The sequence below is a fragment of the Schistocerca serialis genome, chromosome 5 (genome assembly GCF_023864345.2).
Source record: "Schistocerca serialis cubense isolate TAMUIC-IGC-003099 chromosome 5, iqSchSeri2.2, whole genome shotgun sequence".
In the NCBI taxonomy this organism is placed as follows: Eukaryota; Metazoa; Arthropoda; class Insecta; order Orthoptera; family Acrididae; genus Schistocerca; species Schistocerca serialis.
Window position 1 is genome coordinate 688,963,279 of NC_064642.1, and position 12,876 is coordinate 688,976,154.

General features: G+C 40.9%; 1 protein-coding gene across 1 annotated transcript in view; it reads right to left on the bottom strand.

The window, feature by feature from the left end:
- LOC126482180 (PC-esterase domain-containing protein 1A-like) overlaps positions 1-12,564 on the bottom strand; it is a 189,517-nt gene extending 176,953 nt beyond the window's left edge. The window contains exons 1-2 of the mRNA XM_050106158.1: positions 12,433-12,564; positions 12,224-12,310 (exon numbers count right to left, since the gene is read on the bottom strand). Coding sequence (XP_049962115.1) covers positions 12,224-12,310; positions 12,433-12,564 — 219 coding nt within the window. The remainder of the gene's footprint in view (positions 1-12,223; positions 12,311-12,432) is intronic.
- Positions 12,565-12,876: the final 312 nt, after the last annotated feature.

Sequence of the window (12,876 nt, forward strand, 5' to 3'; positions counted from 1 at the left end):
GAGAACTACACATGTGTTGGGTGTTCAGTGGAACACAGTAAATGATATGTTTCATGTGGGACAGCATGAAGTTGTCAATAAAATACCACAGGTAATTGCAATGAAAAGAAGCTTATTACAAACAACTGCTAGTTTTTATAACCCCCTGGTCTTAATAACTCCAGTATCCACAACAGAACAATTTTTGTTTCAAGATACTTGGACTAGGGTGGGGGTCAACTTCCGCCTCAGCATCTAGCCACTTGGTGGCAGACTTGGATGTCAGCTCTTTCAAGCTTATCTCATATTTATGTACTAAGATCGATCAAAAGCTTTCAAGAGGGAAGTATTTGCACCCAGGTTTTTGTGATGTTTCACAGTGAGCATATGGTGCAATCTTCAATGTTGGTGCACTGTAAATAGTGAGTCCCATGTACAACTGATGTGTAGCAAAAGCATACTAACACCTGCGAAGAGGTTTATGCTGTCATGACTAGGGCTGCTGGCAGCAGTAATGGTGATGAGAGTTCTACATTACTACTGCAAGGCTACCAACTCAGGCGTAAGTAAAGCAACTCTTTGGACTGACTCTGTGGTTGAACAAGCTCAGCTAAAGGGTATCCCAACACTTGGAAAACTTTTATATGCAACAGGGTCATGGAAATTCAAAGGTACAACTTGCTATTCCAGTGGAGGCATTATCCAAACAGGGACAATCCTGTGGATCATCTGTCAAGAGGAAGGCTGCCTCAAATTTTACACACAGTGGACATACGGTGACATAGCCTACCTTGGCTTTCACAACAGCCCTGTTACTGGTCAAATGAATATCTCACTCCTGCTTCTTTGTTGGAAACCGAAAGCTTGCACTTGGTGGTGGTGGTTAGTGGTTAACGTCCCGTCGACAACGAGGTCATTAGAGACGGAGCGCAAGCTCGGGTTAGGGAAGGATTGGGAAGGAAACCGGTCGTGCCCTTTCAAAGGAACCAGCTCGGCATTCGCCTGAAACGATTTAGGGAAATCACGGAAAACCTAAATCAGGATGGCCGGAGATGGGATTGAACCATCGTTCTCCCGAATGCGAGTCCAGTGTGCTAACCACTGCGCCACCTCGCTCGGTGCTTGCACTTGGATACACAGGTCCTTCTTGTGGAGATACTCCAACCATTGATAAATATTGCAAGATTTAGTTCCTATTGGAAATTACTGTGAGTCACAGCCCACATTCTCCAGTTGAAAAGAAAACCTACTGACAAAGAAAGCTTACTGACAAGGTAAATTTGCACAGTTAATTTATGGCTGAAGAAATGACTGTAGCTTGAAATTATTGGATCAAGGCTGTACAACAACTATGTTTTTTTCAAGAAGTCAAGGCTCCAAAGGGAAACATTCCATTATACAATGGATCAAAAATTGTCTCAAGCACATTTTGGATGAGGATTAGTTGTGAATATGTGGTCATTTTCATTGTACCAAATTAACCAAAGAAGACTGACATTCACTTACACTGGACAGAAACCACCACTTCAAGATGCTTTTAATCTGACACACTCACTTCCACTTACATCATCTTGGCATTCGAATTGTGCTTTCGGAGCTTTGTTCCTCCTCCTGGATACTACATTGTGTAAAACAGCACTTATTGTCACCAGTCAAGAAATAGAAGCTCCACTAGCAGCTGAGCAGACAACACCACACAGATCCACCCAAGTGACTGGTGTTGATTTTGTACAGCTGTTGTATGCCGAAATAGAATTGGAAGTTTATAGTTCAATGTGTGTCTTGGTGGGGAGGATTCTGAAAGAGAATGGTTGGCTCAACCAAAAGATGTCTCTGAAAAGTACATAGTCACTCCAGTGTGCACAAAGAAGAGCTACAGAATGTGCTCATGAATACTGAAGCTACCCTGAACTTAAGGCCCATCTCTCAGATTGAGGACTGGAGTGAACCTACACTTTGGAAACACCTTTGTAATAGTAGATAATGATACAGCTATGTCTCATGAACGTCTTGACTGAATACATATCCTCGGGATATTTCTTAGCATTTACGAAACGTATTTTCTCTATGTGAGTTCGGAGATCAGTTTTGATGTTTGGGAGCCTATATTTGAAATTTGTATTACTTTCTCTATATTTCGAAAGTAATTTCCTACATATTTTTGCTTTTTATCTGACAATGTGAAGTGTCTCATGTGATCTGTTTTGCTTACTATAAGGGTATCATCAGCAGAGCTTATTCTAAGAAAAAACAAATGATTAAAAAATCTGTTATAAAAACTATATTTCAAAATTACCTAATAAATTATACTTTACAAAATATGTCTATGACTTAAATAATAATTTCTCTGTAAATATCATTCCAGATTAACTATATCGATGATAATGAAAGTCCGTATTCCCTTGAAATGTAACATCTTTGTCTTTACTTTCTGTTAGTCTCAGAAGGTCGTTTGTACAGAACGAGTTGTAATGTGGTAATGGAGTCATAAGGAAGTATATTTCAAGCATTGCTGGTGGAGAGAAGTGGGGAGGGAGGTCAGGGACTTGTTCTCACTGCAACTATGTAATGCATTTTCTGAAATTTGAAGATGTATAAAAAGTGAATGTACTGAGGATTTGTTCTGAATTTGACCATGTGAAATATAGGGAGGTGATATTGAAAATGTGTTTAATTTAAAATCCAGTGAGATACATTTTTGCTGATGTAGACGTGAACTAACATTTGTCTCATGACTGTTGATCGAAATTGGTTTTAATGTTTATTATTCCCCTCATAGATTTGAACTTATAATACAATGTACCGTAGGCAAACGATCTTTACTATTGTCCACAGCAGCGGAGTTCGGCAACGTGGACTTCGTTCGCCCGATTTCTGCTGCCGCGCTTGCGCAGTTCTCATCCACCCTATTACCTCAGTTATTTGAAGAAAGCACTATTATGGGACGGTGATTATGAGGATGTGAATTTTGTTCAGAAACTTAACAAATCCAGGACTCTTGCACAGAGTTCACACTCTGTTTCACTACAGGACAACAAGCAATAGAAATTACAGTGACATCAAGGAAATTAAGAAGAGCATAATTTTTGTTTTTTAACTTTTTTACTATTGATTTAATCAAAAAACAACTTTGGATGTTGTTGATCTGCAACCTATGTCCCACAAAGTGAACAAATCATTGCTATGCCTATGGCTTTAGACAGAAACATCAAAGAAATAATTTTAGTCTGTTAACTAACATCACTGTTTTAGTGGACTGTGGGACTGGTTTGTTTAGGAGACGAAATGCTCACTCCAGAAGATTTCCTGTGGAGGAGAGACTTACAACATGCTAACAGGACACGAGCCACTGATCACATGAGACTTGATGAGAGAGTTCAGACTACATCAGAAAATGCCTAAATGGAAGATCAGTGAGGATTTGAATCAGTGACACTACCCTTCTGCAAGAAGAAGTTTCCCCACAGCACATGTGGAAGAAGGCAGAGATGGAGTTCAACGCACAACCCAACTGCTGATGGAAGACACCTCACGAGACCTGTCCAGCTGGTACTATATCTGGAGATGGATCAGAATGAGGACGATCCAGTGTCGCTAAATGACATTTGACATTTCTGAATTGTGCAGTATCTGTGCTTTGCTAATAACAAACACGCTAACTCCCAAAAGAAAAGACATTTCATGCAGACAATACTGTATGTTTGTGCATATGCATGTTTGTTCCAGTATACGTTAACATGTAACTGTGAGAACCAAAGCATTGCACATGTTCCTGGTCCATCAGTAAGTTCTGTTGAACATTTCAAGGCCTATTCAAGACTTCAGAAACAACAGTTCAGAGATATTTGTTTGCTGATGGTTAATATGCAGCACACCCCATACAAAACACATTAAAAAAAAAAAAAATTGCATCACCCCTGTTCCCATAACTCCTGAAGATAGATGTTGACTGGATATTTTATCACAGACACAGTTCCTTTGTTCAGAGATGTCACTAAACCTGCCCAAAGATGTTAACAACCACACATGAGCAGTGCCTATTAAACAGAGGGGGTCCTACAGCCGATCAGTTCCAGTCATTCCACCAGGAAGGAGGTACACGGCTCGTGTTCTCTGTAGTTCAACCGTGCCTAGACAGTCAATACCGCAGTTTGATCACATACACATTGTTATTTTGTGCCAGGAAGGGCTCTCAACAAGGGAAGTGTCCAGGCGTTTCGGATTTTCAATGTTATTCGGACATGGAGGAGATACAGAGAGACAGGAACTGTTGATGACATGCCTTGCTCAAGCCGCCCAAGGGCTACTACTGCAATGGATGACCGCTACCTACATATTGTAGCTCAGAGGAACCCTGAATGCAATGCCACCCTGTTGAATAATGCTTTTCATGCGGTCACAGAACATCATATTACGACTAAGACTGTGCACAATACGCTGCATGATGCACAACTTCACTCCCGATGTAAGTGGTGAGATCCATCTTTAAAACCACAACACCATGCGGCTCAAAATGGTTCAAAAGGCTCTGAGCATTATGGGGCTTAACATCTGAGGTCATCAGCCCCTAGACTTAGTACTACGTAAACCTAACTAACCTAAGGACATCATACACATTCATGCCCAAGACAGGATTTGAACCTGCAACCTTAGAAGCAGCACAGTTCTGTACTCAAGTGCCTAGAACCACTCGGCCACAGTAGCTGGCTCAGGATTGGCATCATGTTCTCTTCACTGATGAGTGTTGCATATGCCTTCAACCAGACAATCATCAGACATGTTTGGAGGCAACCCGGTCAGGCTGAACGCCTTAGACACACTGTCTAGCGAGTGCAGCAAGGTGGAGGTTACCTGATGTTTTGGGGTGCCATTATGTGGGGCCGATGTACGCCGTTGGTGGTCATGGAAGGTGCCATAACGGCTGTATGATACGTGAATGCCATTGTCCGATCGATAATGCGATGTTACCCACCAACCACTCTGAGGGACCTACACCGAACCGCAGTTGAGGAGTGGGACAATCTGGACCAACAGTGCCTTGATGAACTTGTGGATAGTATGCATTGATGAATACAGGCATTCATCAATGCAAGAGGACGTGCTACTGGGTATTGGAGGTACCAGTGCGTACAGCAATCTGGACTACCGCCTCTGAAGGTCTTGCTATATGGTGGTACAACATGCAATGTGTGATTTTCATGTGCAATAAAAATGGTGGAAATGATGTTTATGTTGATTTCTATTCCAATTTTCTGCACAGGTTCTGTAACTCTCAGAACCAAGGTGATGCAAAACTTTTTTTAATGGGTGTAGCTGCTAAGATTGGCTAAAGGGAGAAGTATTGCAAAGGCTTCTCTCGTGTACATACATATTTTTGTGCAGGCTGCAGACAGTCCTGCCATTAAAATGCTGGAGACAAAATTACATATACTGATGTGATTCAGATTGATTTTGACTGTCTCACACATGGCTAGCAATTGAAGATGAATGCTCACCTCTACTGCCTATGGACTCATCGAATCCATCAGATAATGTCAGTTCATTAAAGTTAATCTCTATTAACTTATCTAACTTTGCACAGAACTATCTTAAGTGGTCACCATATGGAGATGCCTTTTTGAGTCTAGTCAGGAACAACAATACACAATTAAATTGATGTGCAGAAATTTCACAACCTGAGTTCTACTTTGTGAGGTGAAGCAAAGGACCCTTTGAGACAAATGAGGTCTGTTCAAAAAATTCCGGAGCTTTGCCCACAAAATTTTTCTATGCTCACCTTTTACTTATTGTGCGTGGTCTGCTTTGAAATATTCTCCTCCACAATTGATACACCACTCCCAACACTTTTCTACTTCTGGAAGCAGTCTTGATATCCCTCTTGCTGCACTACGTGAAGTGTCATTTGCAAATTTTATTTTATCACGTATATCATTGCAAATCTCTGTCCTATCTACTGGTTTTTTTTCAGCTTTGGAAATAAAAAACAAGTCCTCAGGGCCAGGTCTGGAGAGTATGAAGGATAAGGTAGCATCCGGAGAGTACGGAGGATGAGGCAACACACTGATTTCGTTTTTTCCGCAATAGTCATCCACCACCAGGGATGAAGGTGTGGGTACATTGTAGTGATGCAAGACCCATGAATTTCTCGTCACATTTCAGGCTGTTTCCTTCTTCTTCTTTTTTTTTGTCGAACTTTTCCCAACTGTGGTGTGCGTACTGTAAGACCTCCAGTGCACACACCATCAGATTATTTGACTTGTCGCTCTAACGAAGTAGGCGACTGTCAGCAATATGTCTCGTGGTCTTATCGTGGCGTGTTTATCTTCTGCCGTTAGGTCAGACGATAGAAATGCCACTTGCACGCTTAGAGTAGCAGATTGACGGTGACCAACTTTAAACAGAACTTGATTAATTTTCACACGCATTTATTAAAATAATAAAAAGCATAGAAATTACTTAACTTGATTCTGGATGCTGTTTACAATTGACAATCTGAAGTTCCTTTGGTCTTGGTACGTTAATCTTATTCTCACATATCTCTGATACTTGACAAAGTGTCTAAACATTTCTCTTCATGGCTATGTACAGGAATATGATAATCTTATTAGGTGCAGACTGAAACTTGACTATAGACTGGTACAGACTAATGCAGACTAATGCAGACTGACTAATCGGAGGTCTGTACCCTCATTATAATACCTCAAGCGTTCAGGTATCACTGCACGAGTGTGATCCGCGAGGAGAAAAGGTTCTACGTTAGCAGCAATCTCATTGGCTGCGTTACATACTAATACACGGATCGGCGGAAGCAGAATTTGGTCTGTCTCTAAGACAGCGCCATCTCGTAGTGCGGAGACGGACGAGCACTGCGCCTGCGTTGTTGTGCTTAGTGGGGCATGCTCTATTGGGAAAGTTGTGTATGCACTGACTACGTGGAACTATGTACACAACACCAACACATTGTGAAGACTGAACCCTGGTCTCAAGATCATAAACATAGTTCCATGTTGTTCTTCTGTGCATGATACACAATCTCTTCACAGACTGTGAGGCGAAAGTCTTTCTCATCTTGACCCATGAGCCGTTGGATGAACTTGGTGGCAACAAGATGCATTCCAAGGTGCTGTGTCAGGATATGACATGATCCAACTGAAATGTTACATTCTCCTGCAGGCAGTCTTTGATTGATACGTGTAATTTTGTTGAAGATGCTGACATGAACGTGTTGTTAGGACGTCGAAGGGCTTCCTAAATGAGGATCATCTTTAACTTCTGTCTGGCCATTTTTAAACAATGTGAACCATTTGTAACACTGAGTATGGCTCAATCGCTCATAACTGTAGGCTTCCCCCACCATTTGGTGTGTCTCTGCAAAGGTTTTCTTGAGTTTCAGGCAAAATTTAATGCAGATGCCTTGCCCCTTTAACTCTGCCCTCTCGAAATTCTTAGACTGTGCGACACAACATTCTACTCAATACAGCACTGAACAACAGCTAACAGACATACAACAATGAAACTTTCAACAGCTACACATTACACACAGGCATGCACAGAGGCACCAACCGCGTTTCTATCAAACACACATTAACGCGAAATTATGCAGACAGGTAGGCAAAGGCTTTGCTGGTCTTATCTACAATCAGCCAGGCACAGTGAGCAATTAGAGACAATTAGTTAATCATGTATGTAGTCACATTAAGGCCTTAGCAGCTCTTAAACCTGACATCAAACTTCAAGAAGTGGTTCTTTTGGAAGCAATTCTGGCTATTTTGTAACCCACAGGTCATCATGAGTGGGAGATAAAAGTGATTGAGTCTACAGTCACTACATTAGACCAACAGACAGATATTTTGGAGACAAAATATCCGGACCTTGAGTAGATCAGATTCAGGAACAGAACCTAAAAATCCACAAATAAATTCCAGTAACTTAAATCAAACAGGGAATATGAAGAGTGTTCATATGGAATATGCTGATCGAAAAGGAAACTAAAAATTTTGTAATGAATCTCATGCTACTACTACATGCAAGAAGTTTCAAGCACTAGCTGTTGACAGTCAATGGGCATTTGTTACAATAAATAATCTGTGTCTTTGTGCAAGTGCTCTTGTCATTTTACTAGCAAGTGCAAGGCTCCTACTTGCAAGACATTCAATGCAATGCATACTACTTTGCTCCGCAAATCAGGTGACACAAGGTCTAATCAGACTGATGACTCTAGAACCTGCTCCTTGCCCCATCAAACCGCTATAGGGAGTTTGGATGATAATTACATTTATCTGCAACAGCTGTTGTCAACATTAAAGACAGCAAAGGTAGGTCTTGTAGAGTATTACTAGACAGTGCAAGCAACTACCTTTTATAACTAATGTCATGGTCAAGAAACTGAAGCCCAGCAAACATCCATTTCCAGTGAACAGCCTAAACAAAAGCTTTGCTATTTCTGTATCAGACATTTGTAACATTGATGTGTCTCCAGGTTTGAAGATCCTCACATTAAGACCACTTGTGCTATGGTGGATTTTCTGATTAATGAGCTACCTTGTATGTTTACTGACGTATGAGATTGGAACATAATGTTTGGTTGGACAATTGCTGATCCTGACTTTCATAAGCCTACCAGAATAGATATGGTCCTGGGGTGGATGTTTTCTTTGATATCTTAGGCAAGTAAATACTGGAGAAACCACATCAACCCACAATGACTGACACAAAATTTGTTTGGAAGTTTGTTGGGTAGAATTTCTCCAACTTCATCTAAGACTACATGCAAGCAAGTTAAATCATGTGAGGCACACCTTCAGCAACACAGAGCTTATAATAGAAATTGGAGATTTGTTGGCTGGTTTGGTGAAATACAAGACCCTCGGCGACTAGGACATTGGAGACTTAATGGGGAACCCTCTTTACGCCTATCCTAAATCTTCCAAACTTGAGATTCCCACTAACATATTGCATGCACAGGTGGCAACTTCTACAATAGCTGAATCAGTCCTTGGTCTCACTGAGTACCAGCGTCAGCTGCAGCAACATAGTAAATGGACATCGACTGTCTCAGGTCACGGATGATGTGCTGGTCAAGGAGGATACCTTTATTCCCTTGGTGTGGAGGCTGGGTGTCATCGAACAGGGCGTGATGATAAAGTTCATGTAGTGATGGTGCAAGCTGCCAATGATCAGGTTAAGAGGCCTACAGTGAAGCCGCATGCTCTCCCTAAGCAGTGAAGCAATGGTATGTTCCTTCCCATTTTTTGTGTTGATTCTCGATGAAAGCCCACAGCCAAAATTATCATTTACAGGAAAACAATTCCATGTCCTGATTTTAGCTGAAGAATCTGTACATATTTTCTCGTATACTGATTACTGTCAGTATCCATTTATTAATTAGTTTGTATGTCAAATACTTTCATTTCATATACCTTGGTATAGTGTAATAATATTTATCTTTATTTTTTTCCATGATTTGGAATTCACATTCTCATTTTTGCTGTTTCGTTAAATTTATGATAAATTAGTAAAATGACAAGCCTTATTACAGAGTGGGAGTATACAGAGTTCTGCCTCTCACTTTTGGCACTGCTAGTGGCATCTAGTGCTACATTTCAGCAACTGGTCAGGTCAACATGTGCACTATAGCCTGCTCCTGGTTGGGAGCTTTTTAACTGCTTCTGTGTGTACGTGTCATCTGACCCTTTGTTCAGGGCAGACAGGTAGTTGCTGAGACATCACAGTGAGTAGACGTATGTCTCAGTTAAACAATGCCACAGTGAGCAGAAAGTACACACATCAAAAAAAAAGTTTTGGATCACCCTTGTTACCAGAACTCCTGAAGATAGATGTTGACTGTGGATATTTTATCACAGACACAGTTCCTTTGTTCAGAGATGTCACTAAACCCGCCCAAAGATGTTAACAACCACACATGAGCAGTGCCTATTAAACAGAGGGGGTCCTACAGCTGATCAGTTCCAGTCATTCCACCAGGAAGGAGGTACATGGCTCGTGTTGTCTGTAGTTCAATCATGCCTAGACGGTCAATACCGTGGTTCAGTCGCATACGCTTTGTTACTTTGTGCCAGGAAGGCTCTCAACACGGATAGTGTCCAGGTGTCTCGGAGTAAACCAAAGCGATGTTGTATGGACATGGAGGAGATACAGAGAGACAAGAACTGTTGATGACATGCCTTGCTCAGGCCACCCAAGGGCTACTACTGCAGTGGATGACCATTACCTACGGATTATGGCACGGAGGAACCCTGACAGCAACGCCACCATGTTGAATAATGCTTTGTGTGCAGCCACAGGACGTCATGTTATGACTCAAACTGTGTGTAATAAATAGGCTGCATGATGCGCAAATTCTCTCCTGACATCCATGGTGAGGCCCATCTTTGCAACCATGGCACCATGCAGCATGGTACAGATGGGCCCAACAACATGCCAAATGAATTCATCAGGATTGGCATCACATTCTCTTCACTGATGAATGTCGCATATGCCTTCAACCAGACAATTGTCAAAGATGTGTTTGGACGCAACCCAATAAGGCTGAGTGCCTTAGACACACTGTTCTGCAATTGCAGCAAGGTGGAGGTTCCCTGACATTTTGGGGTGCCATTATGTGGGGCCTTCGTACGCCGCTCGTGGTCATGGAAGGCGCCGTAATGGCTGTACGATACGTGAATGCCATCCACCGACTGATAGTGCAACCATATCGGCAGCATACTGGCAAGGCATTCGTCTTCAATTAATGACAATTCGTGCCCCCATTGTGCACATCTTGTGAATGACTTCCATGAGTGGGCAGCATGTTCTCCAGACATGAACCCTATCAAACATGCCTGGTATAGATTGAAAAGGGCTGTTTATGTATGATGTCACCCACCAACCACTCTGAGGGATCTACACCAAATTGCCGTTGAGGAGTGGGACAATCTGGACCAACAGCGCCTTGATGAACTTGTGTATAGTATGCCATGACGAATCAGGCATGCATCAATGTAAGAGGACATGCTACTGGACAGTAGAGGTACCGATGTGTACAGCAATCTGGACCACCACCTCTGAAGGTCTCGCTGTATGGTGGTACAACATGCAATGTGTGGTTTTGATGAGCAATAAAAAGGGCGGAAATGATATTTATGTTGATCTCTATTCCAATTTTCTGTACATGTTCCACAACTCTCGGAACTGAGGTGATGCAAAACTTTTTTTGATGTGTGTATTTTATCTTGCCCTTAGTTAGAATAACTTGTCAAATACCTTGTTTTATGTTTTATCACGAGCCAGAGATCTGCAAGTGAGCAGTTTCATAAAATTACACACTGCGTCTACAAAGTTCTCATGGGATTTTCTGATACATAATGATGTCCTGTGAGTTCACAACTCTTATGTGCTGAACGAGGGTTAGTCCCTTATCAGTCTTATTGCAAATATTCTCTGGGCAAGTTTTATTTTGTCCACCCTGTATTAGATGGGAATGGTCCCTTCAGCATATCTTTCATTATTGCAACCCTCTAGCCTAAACCTTTATTAGTCAGTGTCCCATACCAATACCTTTATCCTCACATCTCCTCTCCTGTTATCCTTCACTGCACTCCATGTAACCTTTTTACCCCCTCCTCTACTGAAAATTTTGTAATGAACCTCATGCTACCTCCACCTTGCCCTTATGTGACTGACCCCTTCCATTTCCCAGAAAATTACATGGATTTTTAATGTGAAAACCATTAAAAAACTGAGGGCTACTCATCAGCAAATGGAGAGATGCATGTTGGGAATAACGACGAGAGACCGGAGAATCAACAAATAGATCAGTGAAACTTGGAATGAAATATGTAACTATGAATGTAATGAAAATAAAGTGGAGTTGGGTGGTACCCGTAGCTAAATGAATGGATGATATACAGATCAAGAAGTTCTTTACTGGTTACAAAGTGATACGAAAAGACTGAGTACTTCATAGTGAAATATTGTTACATGACATTAGAAACCAGCAGGTGCAAAATGAATAGCTGAAGTATGAAGGAACCCTTTACACCACAATGGACTTCAAATAGCTGATGATGATGATGAACAAATTTTTTACAAATCAAGAATGAGGATAGTAGGGAGATGAGATGTCTTGGCAGAAAATATTTAGGATTATTTTTGCAACAAGCTTTTTTTTTTAGTTAAATTGAAACAATTTACATTTCATACATTAAAACTATATGACACAAGAATCACTTACTCTCATACTTGCCTCATACACTCTTGTTTCTGTGAAATTTCTTGCTTTATGTAACTTATCACCAGCTGTCCGTTTGTCACCAAGAAAGCTTTTTTCCATCTGAAAATTCAATTCAATTAAAATGGACATGAATTCACTAATTTATTTACTAGTTAAACTTCATACCAATTGCCATAATACTCATTTTTCCATCTGCTTTATAGAGAAGTTTTGTGCATTACCTTTGTTCTAAGTTGATGAGATTCAATCAGTGTGTTGGTTTCCAACAGCCAAATTAAGTCTTTGTACAAAGATCTCATATCTGAAATGAAACTTTTATTGTAGCACTTCAAAAGATTAATCTCCAAAAACATTTTTAATCATTTCATAGCAACAAAAGAATCAATCATACTATCACCCACATCTTGTTGTCAACCCAGAACATACTTCACATCTAGCTTCTACATGCTTTACCATTCTTATACTTACATATTATTCATTGTAGTTATCAGATCTAGGATTATAGCTTCTGAAGGCATGAAAATTCATTTCAAATTACAAATGTTACAATAAGCTGAGTTGTTATGTAACTTGCTAAAACCACAGCTTTCATTCATTTGTGTCAATGATGAGCAAGCTGTGGTAGTTACTGTTGCTTCTGCTCAAACTGATTCACATAATGTATG